Below are 18004 nucleotides of genomic sequence, written 5' to 3' on the forward strand. Positions count from 1 at the left end.
TTAAAAAGAATCAGCTCAATAATGGTCACAAAATGGGTATAGCAGAAGATACCAATTTAGTATATTAATTGAATATAAATAATTGATACTTTATAAAGTTTATCTCAATATTTTTTCATGAACATGAATGGTTCTTCGGAACATAGGCTTCTCTTGCCTACTCCTTGCTGCCAGAGACCTGGCAGCACTATTAATTGAATATAAATAATTGATACTTTATAAAGTTTATCTCAATATTTTTTCATGAACATGAATAGTTCTTCGGAACATAGGCTTCTCTTGCCTACTCCTTGCTGCCAGAGACCTGGCAGCACTTCCTCTCACACAGCTGAGACACATTTGGCTTGAGGGAGGAAACAGTTGAAACCCTCAGTATGGCTTGAAGATGCTTATCAGTAAGTCTGGACCTGTACTTTGACTTATTGAAGTTCATGGTGGAGAAGAGCTTTTCACATAGATAGGTGCTACCAAAAAGGCACATGGTCCGCTTGAACATCCTGGAGAGATCAGGGAAGGTGGGTGGCAATTCTCTCAAAAACTGTCCAAGCTTGTCTGTGTTTCCACTCACCTCCCTGAACTTGACTTTTAGTTCAGAATTGCACTGCAGGTCAATGAGCTCCATTTGAAGTACAGGAGGAGCATCTTGCACATCGAAGGAGAAGGGGTCAGCAAAAATTTGAAAAGTGGCTCTGTGTGTCTTGAAGTCTGCAAACCTACGATCAAATTCCTCCTGTAGCTTCATAATGGCATCAGCATACTTCTCACCACTGAATGGTGTGCCCACATCCATGAGTGCCTTGCATGCAGGGAAATGGCAGAGGTTTGTCTGAGAGAGCTGGGCTTTCCATAACACAAGTTTGTGGAGAATGCTCTCACATTGTCATAGGCAGCACTGACAAGCTGCCCCTGGCCTTGTAACTTCTTGTTCAGTACATTCAGTTCCTGTGTGATGTCAACAAGAAAAGCAAAGTCCATGAGCCATTTGGAATCACTTAACAGAGGAACAGCCATCCCATCCTTCTCCATGAAGGCTTTCACTTCTGCACGCAACTCAAAAAACCTCTTCAAGACGTTTCCCCTACTGAGCCAACGTACCTCTGTGAAGTAGAGCACATCCTCATATTCTGACTCTATTTCCTCCAAAAAGGCGCGGAACTGCTGGTGCTTTAAGCCCCTAGATCTGATATGGTTGATGCATTTTACAACAACAGGCATCACATTGTCAAACCTCCGGCATTTGCTGCAAAGGGCCTGCTGATGGATAATGCAGTGCAGAGCAATGGCCTCCTCCACATTCTCCTCTTCCAGTTTTCTTTGAACGAGTGCCACCAGTCCATTTTTCCTTCCTGTCATTGATGGCGCTCCATCGGTTGTTATTCCAGCAAACCTCTTCCATGGCAAACCGGCATCCTCAATAGCACCACACAGCAGGCGGAATATCTCCTGAGCGGTGGTCTGACCATGCATTGGAATCACAGCGAGCAAGTCCTCGATCACTTCAAAATTGTCGTTAACACCACGGACATATACTGCAAGCTGCGCAGTATCAGTGTTGTCCGTGCTCTCATCAAGGGCGACAGAGTATGCACAAAAATATTTGGCTTTCTCACAAAGTGAACATGACAGGTCAGAAATGCGCTCTGCCACTGTGTTAGCTGAAAGGCTGATTTTGCTAAACTGATCATTCTTTTCTGGACAGACTTTACTTGCAGCTAGTAACAAACACTTTTTGATGAACTTGCCTTCCTTGAACGGCTTTCTGGCCTTGGCAATAATTTCACTCACCGTGTAGCTAGCTTCGACTGCTGCTTCATTCTCTTTTTTTGCTTTCTTAGATAACTCTTGTTGCCTTAATAGACATTTTTTAAGATTGGCAACCCGGTTCTTTCTCTCATCTCCCTAGTATTTTGTATACTCCTCAGCATGCCTAGTTGAGTAATGACATCTGATGTTATATTCCTTATAAACCGCAACTTTCTCTGTACATATGAGACACGTAGGGGTGCCCCTGTGCTCAACAAAAAAATATTCCGTCTCCCACTTTTCCTGAAATTGCCTGTGCTCGTCACCAACCTTTCTCTTCACAGCACGTTTTGAGAGCGACATGACTGGAACTGGGTGATAGTATATATTTTCCGTTCACTTGGTGTCACACACGTTTCAACAAGTGATGGGTTGTTCATGAATGAACCAGCTGGTAGGTGATTTTATTTAAAATATACTAATTCAAAGAACAATAATAAAAACAATTATATAGGCCTAAAGGCGCACACATTCGTTTCGACTGTCTGATCAGCCTCACATTCTGTTCCTGTCAATCCCGCGGAGTCAACCAGTTATACTGCATGAGCGAGCCAACTCACACAAAGTGTAATTTCTAAATGCAAATATCTCATAAAATAAAAATAAGGTCAGCATTATGTGTGTGTGTGTGCGCTAGTTATTATACATAACTAGTGACATGCATAACATGCATGCTGGTTATAACATGGAAGAGAGAAAAAGAGGGATCAGTTTAATTTATTTTTCTTTAATATGGGTTCTATTATGTTGTTCAGATTCAGATTGTATTTGTTTTGAATGTTGTTTCTATACTTTAAAAAGTTGTAATTTAAATGCAAATGTTTAATAGTATTCTTTTTTATAACAAATCAATGGATTTTTAAAGATATTGTGAGACATTGTGAGTATGAGTTCATTTAATAATTTAATTAGAATTGTTTTCACACCTGCCATAGTCAAAGTCATAGATAAAACATTTATTTTTTACAGAGCCATTTGTGAGCTAAAAGAGCCGGCTCACGAAAAAGAGCCGGAATGTCCAAGTACTTCGCGGTTGGCTTAACAACCGTTGACAACAAACGCCGTCGAAAGCTGTCATGAGATCTATGGTAGCCCATAAGTGATAACAAAATAAAACAAAAGTGCGGCGAGCGAGGCATACGCAACGACTCAGAATAACTCGCGGGCGGCACTAACACTAAACTTTGATGTCAAGTGGGGGGCCACAAAATATCATCCCGCGTCATTTATCAACTGCATGACAGATAATTATATTGAAGTGTAATTGTATTGTTATTTTTTATAAATTAAAACAATACTGATACATCCCCTTTTCATTTCCTTTCTCATACTCTGATGATATGAAATAATAAAATTTACAAAAATTATTTAATATAATTCATTCTTCTATCTGAAGACCTGATCCTCCCACTGTGGATAATCAACCCAATTCATTTATTAAAAGTAGTGGGTTGTTCTTCTGTTAGCCTAAAGATCAGTTTAATTTAGCAAAACAATCATTTCAGGGACATGGCGAGTTACAGGTTAATGTTTTCTTTTTTCTTCTGTGCACATTTATAATTGAGGCTTTTTTAATGTGGGCTTTGTTTTTATGTTTTTTTTAGATTTTTTTGGTTCATACTCGGTTCTACACCAACTACGCACACATTTCCTATCATGTATGTCTATGAAAGACGATCGAACCAATCAGAGTAGGCATGGGGCGGGACGACACGTGCAGGCCCACCCCAGATGCAGCCCCGCCTCGATTTGCAGGCTGCTTGTTTCTTCAACTGCCCTTGGTTATGGACTGATCGTTTAACCCGTTGCTTCCGGACTAAAGCTCTGCTGTCTGACTGTCTGTGTTAATCATTGTGTAATTTTGACTACTGCTCCACCCTGGATCGAGCTGTGTATTTCTCCTCTATGATTAATGTCCAGAAGTCTACTTTTCTGTGACCACTATGTTGGGGTTTTCTGAACTTTTTAAATGTTGAATTGTGTGATTAAAGTTAGTAGTGCTTTTTTTTTTCTTCCTTAATTTGTTTTGGGTATTTTTAAATGTGTATGTATTTAATTTTTTTTCTCTCTTTTTAGTCCGTTTTTTTCATTATTATTATTTAATTGTGTGCGTGTATTTTCATACACTTAACTGAGGCATTTGCCGGCTTGTAAGCTGTGCTGAGGTTCCCTTGGGCCTTGGTGTGGCGTGCTCTTCTATATTGTTGCAGCCTGCTAAGGGTAATGTTCAAATGTGTATGTACAGTAGGTAGACAACCAGAATGGGGATTTTATTGAATAATGTTTTGATGGTTTTAGTTGTAACCCTAAGGTTGTGGGTTCGAGTCTTGGGCCGGCAATACCACGACTGAGGTGCCCTTGAGCGAGGCACCCCCAACTGCTGCCAGGGCGCCATAGCATAAATGTCTGCCCACTGCTCTGGGTGTGTGTTCACAGTGTGTCGGTGTTCATTGCTGTGTGTGTGCACTTTGGATGGGTTAAATGCAGAGCACAAATTCTGAGTATGGGTCACCATACTTGGCTGTATGTCATGTCACTGTCACTGTCACTGAATGGGTAATACTGCCGCGTGTACCGCCGCCGCAGGGCCGAGGCGTTAACTGCAAGTCAGTTGCGTGTTAAAATCATTCGCGAAACTATCGTCAGGTGTGGCAAAAGGGACGGATTGCGAACTGAATGTAATTGTAAAATGTTGGTTTGTTAATGGAGATGAAAGGACGAAGTAAAACAACAATAACATTATAATATAACATTGTAACATCCTTAAAAACCATTAGAACATTTACAGTGAGTTAATTTCAAAACATGGGAGTCTTAGACTCATTTCGGTTCATTCCTGGTTAAAAAAAAAAAAAGTCTTCAGGTTCCATATGCAGAGCGAAATGAGAATGGTCCAGCATTTAGAAATAATTCTTTAAACTGTTATTATTCTTGATTTTTCGAACTGCTAACAGTTTGCATTTTCGAATTATGCCTGAAATTGAGTATTTTCTGTTTCAGCTGGTTGATCGTGCTGGTGCCTCACGCGCACATTCACTGGAAACAGTGCAGCCATTCACCGTGTCATCTGGCACGAGCAGCGGGCCACTTTGGCATATTTTTGTTCATTATGATTTTTTTTTGTCGAATACTGAAACCCGCGTGAACTACAAAGCCTATTTTCAAATGGGCAACATCACAAATATGGAAACATTTGGATTTCTCTAGAATGAGAGAGCCCAACCTTACCTTATGTTTCCTTTCAATTATTATTATTATTATTATTATTATTTTATAACTAAGCATCATATACTGCAGTTATATTATCCATTAGAATTGTATATTTTTTTTATTATTGTTATGTTCTGATAAATTTGTTAAATGTAAAGGATTTGTTGTAAAGTAGAGGGAACTAAAAATATCCTGTTGGCGCTTATAACATTATTAGGCCTGCCGTTATAATTTCTGAATGTAACAAAATGCAACTTATACATGACTTTTTTTTTTTTTTTTTTTTTTTTTCCTCTCAAAAAAAAAAAAAAAAAATGCAGCAAATGAAAATAGGTGATTAATCAGTAAAATGTGTTACTGTGGGCTAAAAAAAAAAATTACATTATATACTTGGGAACAGAGCATGGGCCTAATCTAGGCTATGTTGTTAACTATTTACAAATTTTTTGTGTATGTTTTTATCCAGGTTTTTTTATTTTTTATTTTTTCCATTGCATCTGAAAAATGACTTTGTGCATGTGCATTCATTTCGCGCTCTCTGCGCAGAACCTGCCTCTTGCATAGCTCAGCTGTGGACGATTTCAAAATGTTTGATATACAGGATGTTGTCCCCCTTTTATGCAGGAATTGTTCATTTAAAAAAAAAAATATATTGTTAGTTTTATGCTAACATGCAATCAAGGTCTTCGGATACTATTATAAGATACAAGTTCATTTAGGCTAACATGCACTGTGACATTTTACCATTTCAACTTATAAACTCCTTGAGATTTTAAAGTCAGTTTAATAGTACTGAAATTCAAGTTGAATCTAGTATAAAAAGGTTTTAATTGCTTAAATCATTTCTATGAATTAATATGTTAGCATGATTTTTTCCATCATATAATTTTTTATGAGCTGTATTCGTTTTCCGAAACCAAGCACCCACTTTTTTTCTTTTTTAAATCTATTATTCGCTTACATATCTCCAACAAGGGAGTTTTTTTTTTTTTTTTTGAGCAAGGTGCCACTGTCAGGGGAGTCAAAAGATTAGAATAGAGTTGCCAGTTAACTTCAGAAATGGGTAAAGCTAATAGAACTAGATGTTTCAATCCTTTTAGTAGGAGACTCTTGATAGTAGCAATCGGTGTGGAGTGGTTAAACAAAAGGAGGGTAAGGTATGTCTGTTGAGCTGAGCTGAGCCCTTTCTGCCTTGGTGTTTTGGCGCTGGGTGTGGCGTCCAGCTGCAGACAGCTAATTAGTCACCAGGTGGGAAGGATCTAGTGATTAAGGCAATCGGAGTCATTCACAGGATGAAAAGTAGGTTGGCAAGATGTGTGGAGAAACTGGGCCTGGAAAGTGATACAGCAGCACTAAATGATGTTTTATTAACAAGGTTCGGGAGGAGCGCGTCAGATAATTAGGCTAATCAACACCGGTGGACCACAATCAAGTTATCAATACCACAGTATAAATACCGCTGACTTACCTCTTTCCATTGACGGTTTATCAGCATTCGGCTCGCACCTTTTGCCATCATATGGCAGACTCAGCTTCTCCCATTTAGAAGTTGAGGGCTATAAGGGTGATTTTTTTCAGTTCTCTGGCCAATCTGCTGGGCCCAGGATCGCTCCTTCTCCGCCAGACCAGACACCGCCGCCGAGCTCCGTGCTTCATTGCGGCCGCTGCTCCGCTCAACCCACACGACGCCGAGGCTTAACCTCGCCTCTACCGGCGTCACTTCCAATTTTTCTTTGGCATCCTTTTATCTTTCACCTGTGCTTACAGTTCCTCCAAAGGGAAGTTGACCGCATCTAATCCCGAGGCAAACGGCGATTAATTCCGACGCTCCGTCCTCGCAAAGGTAAACAAAGCGGATCCGTACGATATAAGTTATTAGTCTCCCAGCAATCCGTCAAACCTCCACAAATCCACAACAACAGGGAGGCCAATATATCGAGCAAAACTCGCAAGGCCCTGAACTCGCCTCGCTCAACACCTCCATTGCCCCGCGGCGCACAAAACCCGGCTCTCCTTAAGCGCTGACTCGCAGCGGCAGGCTTCCAACAAGCCTGGGCCGCGCCGCCGATCTCACCGCAGCAAAGACTCACTGGCTTCCCGCTTCGACTCAACCTTTTACCGTGGCTCATCCGGCCACCAGCGTCATCATGCAGCCGGGCCTCAAGCTCTTGCGCTAGAGGCACAGGCCGTGATGCAATACAGTTTTAAGTCGCTAATAGGTGTCGTCGGTTGCTGAAAGTTGTTAAACGACGTCGTGACACAAGGATCTTTATTTGTTTTCATTTATTTTTTAGCCACGTCGCAAACGGTGTAGAATACAAATAAATTTCGAAGATTTTCTTAATTTCGTGAGTATTTTTTTCCCCTGTATTTTAAATTACACTAAATGAATAAATTACACTATTACAGATAAACGGATGGAAAAGATTGATTTGCGAGAAAATGATCCAACTATGTACCTAAATGATTATCGATTAAAGGAACATGAGGTTTATCACAAAGAAACAATAAACAAGTGCCACCTAATTCACATGTGACGTGAGTATTACTAGTTTTTCAATACTTTCTTCTTCACGTGATTAAGAGGAAATGCACGTCTTCTAAAACCTAATAAACCTTAAAGTTGCCACAAAAAAAAACAAAAAAAATGCTGCAGTTCTCGCTCGTTCAGGAGCTTTTCCCCACTGCCACTGCAGGATCTGCTCCCGCAGGAGCCTTTTCTGCCTTTCCCCACTGTCGCAGCAGTGTCAGCTCTCACAGGAGCCTCTATCTATATTTCACAGAAGCCAAGGAAGAGAGAGAAGAGAAGAGAAGGAAAAAACAAAAACAATGGTTCACAACATCCAGGCCCAAATCCTGGCAAGTGCGGAATTAGAGCCTTCATCTAAGGTCATCACTAACAATTTAATTGGGTAACAGTTTTCCGTGGATTATTCTGTCGATTAGTCGGATAATTATAATTTATTTTTGATGTTAAAAAAAAAAAAAAAAGCCTTTTACAACTACCTAAAATACATATATAATAGTAATGAGGCCGTGGTGACTGGTTTAATGAAGTATGAAAAGCAATTACTGATACTGTCCTATTGAACAAACTTCTAATATTATAAACAATAACAATGTTTAACAATGTCTTGTTAATGCGCTCCATATACATGCTGATATAATTTTTTAGATGTCCAAACTGCTCGGTGTCTCTGAGTTTTGTATCATACCATCTCCCCAAGCTCTTTACTGGCATTTCTGAGACAGTTGGGACAAGTGTTCCACTGACATGAAATCTTTGGTCTGTGACTTGTCCTTTCACGATGGAGATGCTTCTGCACTTACTGGGCTTTAACTTCATCCTCGCCCATATTATATTTTGATGAAGTTAATCCAGCAGTGTCTTGGTGCAGGGGACAGTTGTTGGTGATTGTTGTTAGATCATCCATATAGGGTTCAAATTGGTGGTAACTTCTGATTAGACTGTAGTCGTTCTCCTCCCACGACCCATTTTGAGGCTCTGATAATGATCTCCATTGCCATCGTGAAGGCTAATGGGGAGATGGTGCACCCCGCCATGATGCCTACCTCCAGCGGTTACCAACTTGTGATGAAGCCTGATGTTGTAAGGCAAAACTGTAGATCCTGGAAGTAGTGTTTCACTAGATTTGTGATTTATAGTCGGCACCTGGAAGAAATCAAAAGCAGCCCACAAAAACCAATGAGGGACTAAACCATAGGCATTGGCCAGATCGAGGAACAAGACATAAAGATCTTTTCCTTCTTTTTTTGCAGTCTGGATTTGATGCCATATAATGCTGTTATGTTCAAGGCATCCCGAAAAGCCTGCGATACCAGCCTTTTGGATTGATGTGTCAATGAAATGGTTTTGTTTTAAATACGGTGTCAGTCGTTGTGCCAACACACTTGTAAAAGATCTTGCCTTCAATTCAGCAGGTTTTTTGGCGAAACTGTTCAGTGGTGGTTGAGTTCTTTTCTTTTGGGATGAACACCCCTCCCGCTCTTCGCCAGGCTTTTGGGATGATTTGCTTGTCCCATACCACTTTCATGTTTTTCCACAGAATTTTCAAAACATATGGAGCGTTCTTATAGACACTATACGGTACGCCGTTAGGGCCTGGTGCAGATGCCGATCTTGCCTTTTTCACTGCCTGCTTCACCTCGCTCAGCTTAGGAGGGCTGATATCAAACTGATGTTGTGGTGATGATATTGGAGGGATGTCAGTGGGGACAACGATCGGTTCATCTTTTTTTTCATCAGTAAAGATGGTTCTCAAATGCTCTTCAACCTGATCTTTTGATGTTTTCAGGAATCCACTCTTCTCCTTTGTGAATATGCCTTTCACAAACTCAAAAGGGTCTTTGTAGAAATCGGTTCTGGCTTTTTCTTTCTTCTTCCGATGCATCCGTAGGCTTTTCTGCTCTGCGAAGATTAGAGGAGCCTGTGCTTTAGGTCCTCCTGAAGGAAGTTTGATGCCTTCCCTTTCTTCTACTGTTGCCTTTTCTCCACAACTTTCTTATAACCCGTCGCCTCTCTTTCACAAGTTGTTGAATTTCTTGCAGCCGACGGGACTTGGGGGTGGGAAGCATGTCTTTCTTTCTTACTTGCTCCTACACTCCACATTTCTCCTCTCCGTAGCTGTAGATAAGGTCGCCCATCTTTTCCAGCTTATTCTCGGCTGATCCTTTGACGTTACTTAGGATAAGGTTTAAATCTGTGTTGATAGTTTCCCAGTCTTTGCTGTTAGACTTTGGCCATTTCACCAACGGCTTACGTTGTTGCATGTTTTCTTTTTGGAGGTGGGCTGGTTGTTATCTTGGACTGGTGATTTCTGCCTGAAGCTTTCCTCTTCATTCCCTGGGGTGCTGATTCTCTGTGGACTGTGGGTTTCTTCCTGCCACTGAGTTTCATCCGACTGATTTAACCTTTTTCTTGACAGACTCCGGTCAATGTGGGTCCCTGTGTTGGTGGTTTTCAGGCATTTCTTCCGTCGTTGATGTATCTTAAGACCATGGGTTGATGTTACTTTCGCCCATCCACACACACAAGTCTGAAGAACATGTCCAGTTACTAATTTCTCAAGAGTCTTGCTACATCCTTCTTTCGATGTCCATTCCAAGAGTCATTACCGGGAGGTCAGTCTGTGAGTCTTCTTGCGCCCCTGCTCTCGCAGATTCTAGGGGTATTTTTCTTTTTGAATTTTTCATAGCCGGATAAGGTGGCTCTTCTGCCCTAATAGGGGTGACAGAGCCTGCTGCTATGGGTAGCTAGCCCATAACAGCCCCATTGGGGTCTATTTCCTCCTGTCAGCTGTTTCTCCATGCTGTCACCGGGTCTCCAGCTGCACTTTCACAACAGTCACTGGGTTTTCTTCCAGAAGATCAGTAAAGCTAATAGAACTAGATGTTTCAATCCCTTTAGTAGAAACTCTTGATAGTAGCAATCGATGTGGAGTGGTTAAAAAAAAGGAGGGTAAGGTATGTCATTGGGGTCATCAGGTGGGAACCCTGCTTCATCGAAGTTTCGTTGATTTAAGCCCACAATGTCTCCAGAAGGCTCAACGGTGTACCCAGCGTCCCAGGTACACCCCCCTCCATGCCATACCCTCTATATCCCTGATGGGCTCTGCATGGCAGGGGCGTCCTTCTCCCTGAGCCGGGCCTAAGCCTGACTGCACACCATACCAAAATAAGGGCTAATTAAGGTTCTTTCTTTTATTCTTTATTTATAATGTTTATTCTTGTATAAAATAAGTGTTTATTCTTTAAGAAAATAAAGTATAGAATAAGGGACGATCCAAATATTTGTAATGATAGTAAATATTTTAATAATATAGGCCTATATCTGCCTGCAGTTAAGAAGTTATCGTATTTGTTTTGCTTCAACAATTTATGTAGGCTACAATTATTCTAAAAAAAATAATAATAATAATGTCATAAAGCATGAGTAAATTTTATCATTATAGAATTGGGGTAGTAATTTAGGAGGTGAAAATACTGTGAAATTACAAATGGCATGGGATTTTAAAGCATAACAACTGAAGGTCTATGAAACGTTAGTCAATAAAGCATTTAAAAAAAAAAAAAAAAAACAATGGCACTTAAAGTTTTCAACTAATATATTATTTCAACCATTTAGTCTGTGAATAAACAAAAAAAACATACTTTTCAATGAAAGAACACTTAGAGAGTGTAGGTTGCTTCTGGTGTTTGGATTTGTACCTCAATATAATGATCTCCAAGTTTAAAGGGTAACTAAACCCCTGGTCAGAGCCTGACTCCACCCACTGGCAATATTTGAAAAATGCTGAAAAGTGGGCAGAGCACAGCGGAGATAGAGGGGACGAACCGAGGGCGGGCTGAGCGGGTGGGGCGTGAACTTGAGACCCGCAGTAACGGATTAATTGACAGCTGCTGTCAGAGTCGCTAAAATGGACAGTGACTGTAGTGACGCAAATAGCTTTGCAAAAGAGCGTTCATCTGAAGTAGACGACTTTTTTCCCCCACCTTCACCTGAAGTGGAGGATGTCGAAGTGTCTGTGGACACAGGGCCAGGGCCTGAGCCATATCAATTCAAGCCGCTGGCTCAAACTGGGGTCTTAACTTCCGCATCGCTATCGACATCTGACTCGCTACAGTGATTTGACGGAACAAGATGATTTTATACTGCCAAGGGCGTGGTAGCTCGTACCAAGGGCGTGGTAAGCTGGAAACTGCTTACGTCACCTGCCACCGCTTACGTCACGTACCACCCCAAACATCCAATAGGAGAAAAACCAACTGCAGTAGCCACCATTCAACCTGAAGAATGCAGCACTCAGACGTTTTTACACCATATATTGTAGAATTAAAACACTTTATACTCAAATGTCAAAAAAGTTACTCGAATCAATGAACCGCACCAATAAAGCCCCATTGTTACAGATCATTAACTAAATAAAAGTTGGTTTAGGGTTTAGTTACTCTTTAAGAATAGCTTACAGAAGTTTTTTTTTTTTTTTTTACTCCCTATTTAACAGTATTAGCACAATGAAATATGTCTTCCTCCATGTAGACTGAATGTTTTCCTGCCTTGCTAAATGTTGGGCTCATGATCAATGAGTTGTATTTGCCTCAAACTGATTTTGTAAAATCAAAACTTCCTGACGGTGATCCTAGCTGCTGTTAGTGTGAGTTGCACGTGCTGTGAAGTGGGAGCAGCTGACAGAGGATTCCGCTTGGTCTTAAATCCTTCTTCAAATGCCTACATTCACAAATAACAATGATTTTCGCAAAAATAATGATTAATTATCAATTGATAATTTGTTATAAATATTGGTCTTGTGAAAATAATAATATGGGTAGCGAGAAAATAATGAATACAAAGAGTACGGCTGATGTGAGTGCAAGCATGTTTCAGCCCAGTAACATGAGAACACACTGTTCCTCGCAGCTAAAAAACAGACCGAATTCAGTTTTAGCTGGAAGGGGTTGGGTTTTTTTGGGGGGGGGGTAGTTTCTGTATAACTTGTGGGGGTCGAGATAAAAGTGTGAATTTATTGCTCTTTCATATGGACAGTGTCTTATGAGGGTTTCAAACTTGCAGAACAGGTTTAGGTAGGACAATTGCCTCGTCATATTGGTTATAGGACAACTTTGAGGAAAGGTTTTGATCCACTTCAAATGTTGAATACTGTATAGCGCAATATAGTTTATTAGTTATTATAACTTAATTTCAGAGGAAGTTGCCTTAACTCAAAAAAAGAGGAAAAAAAAAGATGCAAACTGTTGTATTATTTTTATTTGTTGTGTCCACACAATATTTTTTAGACTGTTAAATATAAATTCTCTCAGAATGTAGCCTATTCATTACCAATATATTGAACCATCTCTTTATGTTTTTTCTAAATCCCAAACAGAGTCAGACATCAGTAAAGTATCTGTCTATGAACATGTTTTATAGGCTGTTTTAGATTTGGGAAATACACATGCATTACAGACGTGACAAAAAAAACATTTTGTAGTTTTTGTTTATATATATATATATATATATATATATATATATATATATATATATATATATGTGTGTGTGTGTGTGTGTGTGTGTGTGTGTGTGTTTGTGTGTGTATTTATGTTTGTTTGTTTTTTGTTGTTTTGACAATTCACAAGCCAGAAGCAACAATATCTGCAGAGAAGGGTTGGCCATTCTCAAAACATAAAATACCTTTTTATTTCAATTTTGGTTTTTGTGTTTCAGAGGAAAAATCAGTGTTAAGGCATCTCTCCATTACGGACCGTTCTGAAAGAAGAATTTATGCAAACGAGTATAAAATGATTTAAAAACTTTAACAGAGATGTCTAGAGGGTATTTAATAGGTCTGCCCCCACGTAAGATTTTTCTAGTTACTAGTCGTTCATTTGTCATTATTCAACTAATTGCAGGTTTATCTAAAATTTACACCTATAATCCATAATGAGCCTTAATATATTCCGCGCTGAAGCACATGCCTTAAGTTTGCCACAAAGCACAGGCAAAAGTAGCTTAATTGTGAAAAAGGAGACATTTTAATTATTTAATTAACAAACAAATGTTTTCTTGTTGGCTGCAAGATGAAAATTACAGTGCTGACTCTCTCCACATGGACGCGCCTTTAGAAAAGAAATTAAACCTTCACAGATTACATAATGCTTTCGTTTTGAATTGATTCGTTTTAAAAGACATTTCAAGCTTTCTGTAGATATATTTCTCATGTATGTGAGACATCCCAATTTTAAGTTAATTCATTATCAGGAAAAAAATTAAGTGATCAAGAGGGCGCCTCCCTGTCATGCATGAACATTAATAATTTTCGCACAAACACTTGAATATAAATAATAATTCACATTTTTGCATATACATTACAAAGTAAATCACTTTAACATGCAATTATCCAAAATAAAAACCAAACAAGATTTGTAATGAAGATAAAATATGTAGACAAATAAGAATAAATGCTGTGTGTGCACTCAGCATCATGTGCTGCGTAAATCATGCAGTCTAATATTTTACACACCTGCATTTAAATGCAGCTGCAATTTATTTATTTATTTGTTTATTTATTTATTTTTTACTTAAACTATAAGAAAGCAAGTAGAGAAGGCTCCCTTTAAAATCACTGAAAGTTGTCAATTAATGAAGCTCTTTTTTACCTGGTGTGCATTTTGTTGATTATAATGAGAGAACTTGAGTTTAAATGTGAGGACATTTTATTAATCCGTCCTTTCTTTAGAGTTTCAATGATTTAGCTAAATCATGCAGATTTAATTTATTCATTTCTTGTTTTGATTAGGCCTAAATAATGGGAGCGAAATTATACAGTGCCTCACGTTTTACTAAAATAAAGAAAAAAAATTATAAAACAAGCAACAATTTCTTAATCATGGTACAGACAGATATCTATTTTATCTATCTATATATATTTATCTATATATCTATCAGAAGTTATCCATCAAAATGAAGGACAGGTAACGAATAACAAAGTAGTGCGTGACAAAAATGCATGCTGTTTTACTGAAGGAATTTTAAAATATAAATTAAAATAAGCCTAATATGTGAGAATATTTGACATTTGCATATAAAATCCATGTAGCCTAGCTCACTAAAATGGACCACTTTTAATGCTTCCAATGCAAAGTAAACCACCATTTCTTTAGAATAATATAACATATAATTATAATAATTAAATGAATATAATAAATATAAATTATAATTAATATAATTATTCATATTAAATAAATAATACTGCACACCTATTAAATGTGTCAAATCTAAAATATAGTGTAATACTGTGCAGCTTAGAGAAAATATAAGCACAGGCTCATAGGCTTGACATTTATCCTGCTTGAATTCGTTCTAAGAAACGCACATAACTTAATAAGTACTAAACTTTCATCTGTGAATATTAAATATTTTAACTACAGTGTTTTTCTATCATTTTCCCCGACTGCAGCCGTCAAATGTAACACATCGGTGAGGCAAATCTGACGGCCTATTTGGCGAAAATGTTGCTTTGACTGCGCTTGTTTAACTTGTGGTTAAAGCGCCACTCAACGGTCAAAAGCTGCAAATGCACTTTGCAGACGCGGCGGCGGTGGCACGCGGGGCGGTAGAACCATCATTTGGTTGGCCACTTACTGTAATACTTGAGTACAGGAAAAAAATTTTTGTGTGGAGTATCAATTGGTATATTACCTGGCTTGTAAGTGGTACAGGTTTTTGCTTTTAGCCTTGACTGTTTTCTACAGCTTTACAGTCTGACAAGGTGTTTAAGTGTATGGAATGTGTGTATGGTCTATTAGTGATTGATCTTTCTTTTAGAATTGGGGGCGGCAGAAGGACTAGGAGTTGTTTCCTATTACTCTTGGTGTAGGTATTGTTCACTGATTACCATGCTCCATAGTGAGGTGCAGTGTGTCTGTGCTTGTGTGCACGTGTGGTGGATGTGGATTTTTTTGTGCCCTTTTTCTCTTTATTCTAGATAGGAGAGTTTTGGGACTTATTCCTGAGAGGAGCTGGACGCCGATCCCCAATCTGTATATTGTTTGTAATGTGTATTGTCGTTTGTGAATTACACATTCTTTTGCTAGTGTTTTCGTGATGTACTGGGTAGTGCATCTTTGTGTTTTTATTATTGTTAAATAAACAAATCTTTTGTATAATTTTTGTGTCTCATACCTGACCCCACTGAACTGAACCTGTGAGCTTTATTCTCATTTAGAGTAATTCCCCTGTAAGCCAAAACTTGGGGTGGTGTAGTTGGTCTTATTTGGGCTTTAATTTCTGTTGCCCTTCTTTAATTTCACATCTGCCACACAATATATGACTGGCGTACATTCTCATCATAAAAATAACTGAAACTAGCTACATGTATTTTAGTTGAGGTTTTTGAAAACAACCGACCTTATACACACTTAAATCTTCACTCGTACATACTTTAAGAAAATATGGGGGGAAAAACAACGTGCATTTACAAAAATAAGAATTTGTTTAAGCTAAAAACAAACCTTCCTCTGTGAATATGCTGGACCGCCATCATCCTCCTCTTTGTTGGCGGGCTGTAGTGTTTTGCTCGTCAGTTTTCTTGCAACGCCGTAAACACTCTAGACCCACACAACAATACTTAGATCAAAGATGAAAAACATATTGCGGTAACACTTTATAAAACGTTCTGTTATAAGTCATTTATAAATTATTAGTTAATGATGAATTGTAAACTATTCATCACTTCTAAATGTATTACATATCATTTGCAGATCTTTATAAATTATGTACAAACTGCAGTTTGTAAATTTACCATGTATTTTGCCATATGCAAAGGTTGTGGTCATACCTTTCAGTTACAGGATATACAATCTATGCAAATCCTTATATGATATTTTTAAATGATATTTTTATGCAAATATATTTTACTATTATATAGATATCTTTGAGCCTCTAACTCACTCCTTATACGAAACTTTTTAGCGCACTTCACAAAAAAAAAGCAATATAGATATCTTGACAGTGACTATATCTTAGTTTAATATCCTATTATATAAAAAAAGATCATTTTTAAGCTCCCTATTCACCCTATAATACATAACCATTTTGACATATACCAAAGTGTAAACAGGCAGATAAATGTACGTCACCATAATTATTTAAAACATTACAAAAGCAGTATAAAGAACAGATAAAACGACGCTTGTGCTACATTACCACACTTTTTTTGGGGGTTATTTTTTTTACCCAAATGCTGGGTTGAGCCTTTTGGGTCATTTTTTTTTGGGTTATTTTTTTTCCGTTTTTGTGTTACCCCCCAGCTCCTGGTTCGTAACAACCAGTGTTTGGGTTGTTTTGCAGCTCCTGGGTCCAAATGTAACAACCCAATGTTTGGTTAGTTTTTTTGTATTACTCAGATCCTGGGTCAGAACTTACCCAAGCGTTGAGTTATTTATCGCGGGATTTTGCTTCTCTTCTGGAGAGAGCAACTCTTAGCGCCATCGAATTGATGCATTAGTCGGTAAAATACAGGGTTTGTATACATTTTGTTTTATCTATAAAATCGTTACTGTGCTGACAGCACACTGCTGCGGTATATCTTTCATTTTATGCAGAGCAACATGTTGCGCGGTATGAATCACCTTTAACGAGTGTCACGGTATTTTTCCGCGTCATGGAAAAGCCTGATGCTTTTGCATAAAATAAACGCATTTTATTCGTAAAGATACAGATACAAATACTTTGTATGTTAAGATATGTCCTCAGAGCTGTTTTACTGTTTTGTTTTTGGCAGGTTATAAGGCAATCGCAGTATATTTCAGCTATTGGCGTGAACCCCCCCAACCGCAGGGGGGCGGGTCTCAGCCGTGAGCAGTTCCCCACCGAACACGCCAGAGCTCTGGCACGAGAACCCGCGCTTGCGTTGGGCGACCTGACACATGTAGTTATCATTATTAAAAAAAATACTGTAAAGGTCTTAAGTCATGTTTTAAAACAGGTTTATGTTAATTCTTGGGGGCTATGTTAATGTAACCGTCTATGGCTGAACCGTGCAGAAACAGTGTCAAAAAGATTGGCCAATTACACATGCATATCTTGGGAGCCAATGAATAAAAATCCAAAATTGAGAGAGCAGTCCTTGGGTAAAAATCACAATGAAACACAACAAAGGGTTTTCGAATTGTATTTCTGTGTTATCCGTGACACACAGTGTCTTTCTCAACATGTTGTACACACACTAACGAGCAGAAGTGTTATGGTGGCAGGTCAAGACGCTGGTCGTAGTTTCCATTGGATGTCGGGAATTATGCATAATGGTGTTACCCATGGCGTTAGACAGGCAAAAGATTTGAAAATATTACAACTCGTTAAGGCGATTCATATAATCTACTCCCTCTTTTGAAAGACAATATCTTTATTTATACTCATTCCTTTTTTTGATTCACAACTTTGCAGATTGTTTCATTTGAGGGATATCCTCCATTA

The 18004-nt window shown here is 38.7% G+C and overlaps 1 protein-coding gene across 1 annotated transcript; it reads right to left on the reverse strand.

Annotated features, from left to right (window-relative positions):
* Window positions 1-283: 283 nt before the first annotated feature.
* On the reverse strand, window positions 284-9425 carry LOC122138835 (general transcription factor II-I repeat domain-containing protein 2-like). The gene is made up of 3 exons (XM_042733459.1): window positions 9121-9425; window positions 877-1849; window positions 284-796 (listed from the first exon to the last, which is right to left on the reverse strand). The coding sequence occupies exons 1-3, from the start codon at window positions 9423-9425 to the stop codon at window positions 284-286; spliced, it is 1791 nt and encodes a 596-aa protein (XP_042589393.1).
* Between the last annotated feature and the right edge of the window lie 8579 nt (window positions 9426-18004).

The sequence above is a fragment of the Cyprinus carpio genome, chromosome B11 (assembly GCF_018340385.1).
Source record: "Cyprinus carpio isolate SPL01 chromosome B11, ASM1834038v1, whole genome shotgun sequence".
In the NCBI taxonomy this organism is placed as follows: domain Eukaryota; kingdom Metazoa; phylum Chordata; class Actinopteri; order Cypriniformes; family Cyprinidae; genus Cyprinus; species Cyprinus carpio.

What these genes read in the sequence shown, in the direction of transcription:
- LOC122138835 (XM_042733459.1), bottom strand. Translation starts at nt 9,425, where the DNA reads ATGCATCGGAAGAAGAAAGAAAAAGCCAGAACCGATTTCTACAAAGAC. An exon ending in CCAGGCCCTAACGGCGTACC is followed by an intron (nt 1,850 to 9,120) that starts GTATAGTGTCTA and finishes ATGTCTATTAAG; the next exon opens with GCAACAAGAGTTATCTAAGA. An exon ending in TCAGTGCTGCCTATGACAAT is followed by an intron (nt 797 to 876) that starts GTGAGAGCATTC and finishes CCTGCATGCAAG; the next exon opens with GCACTCATGGATGTGGGCAC.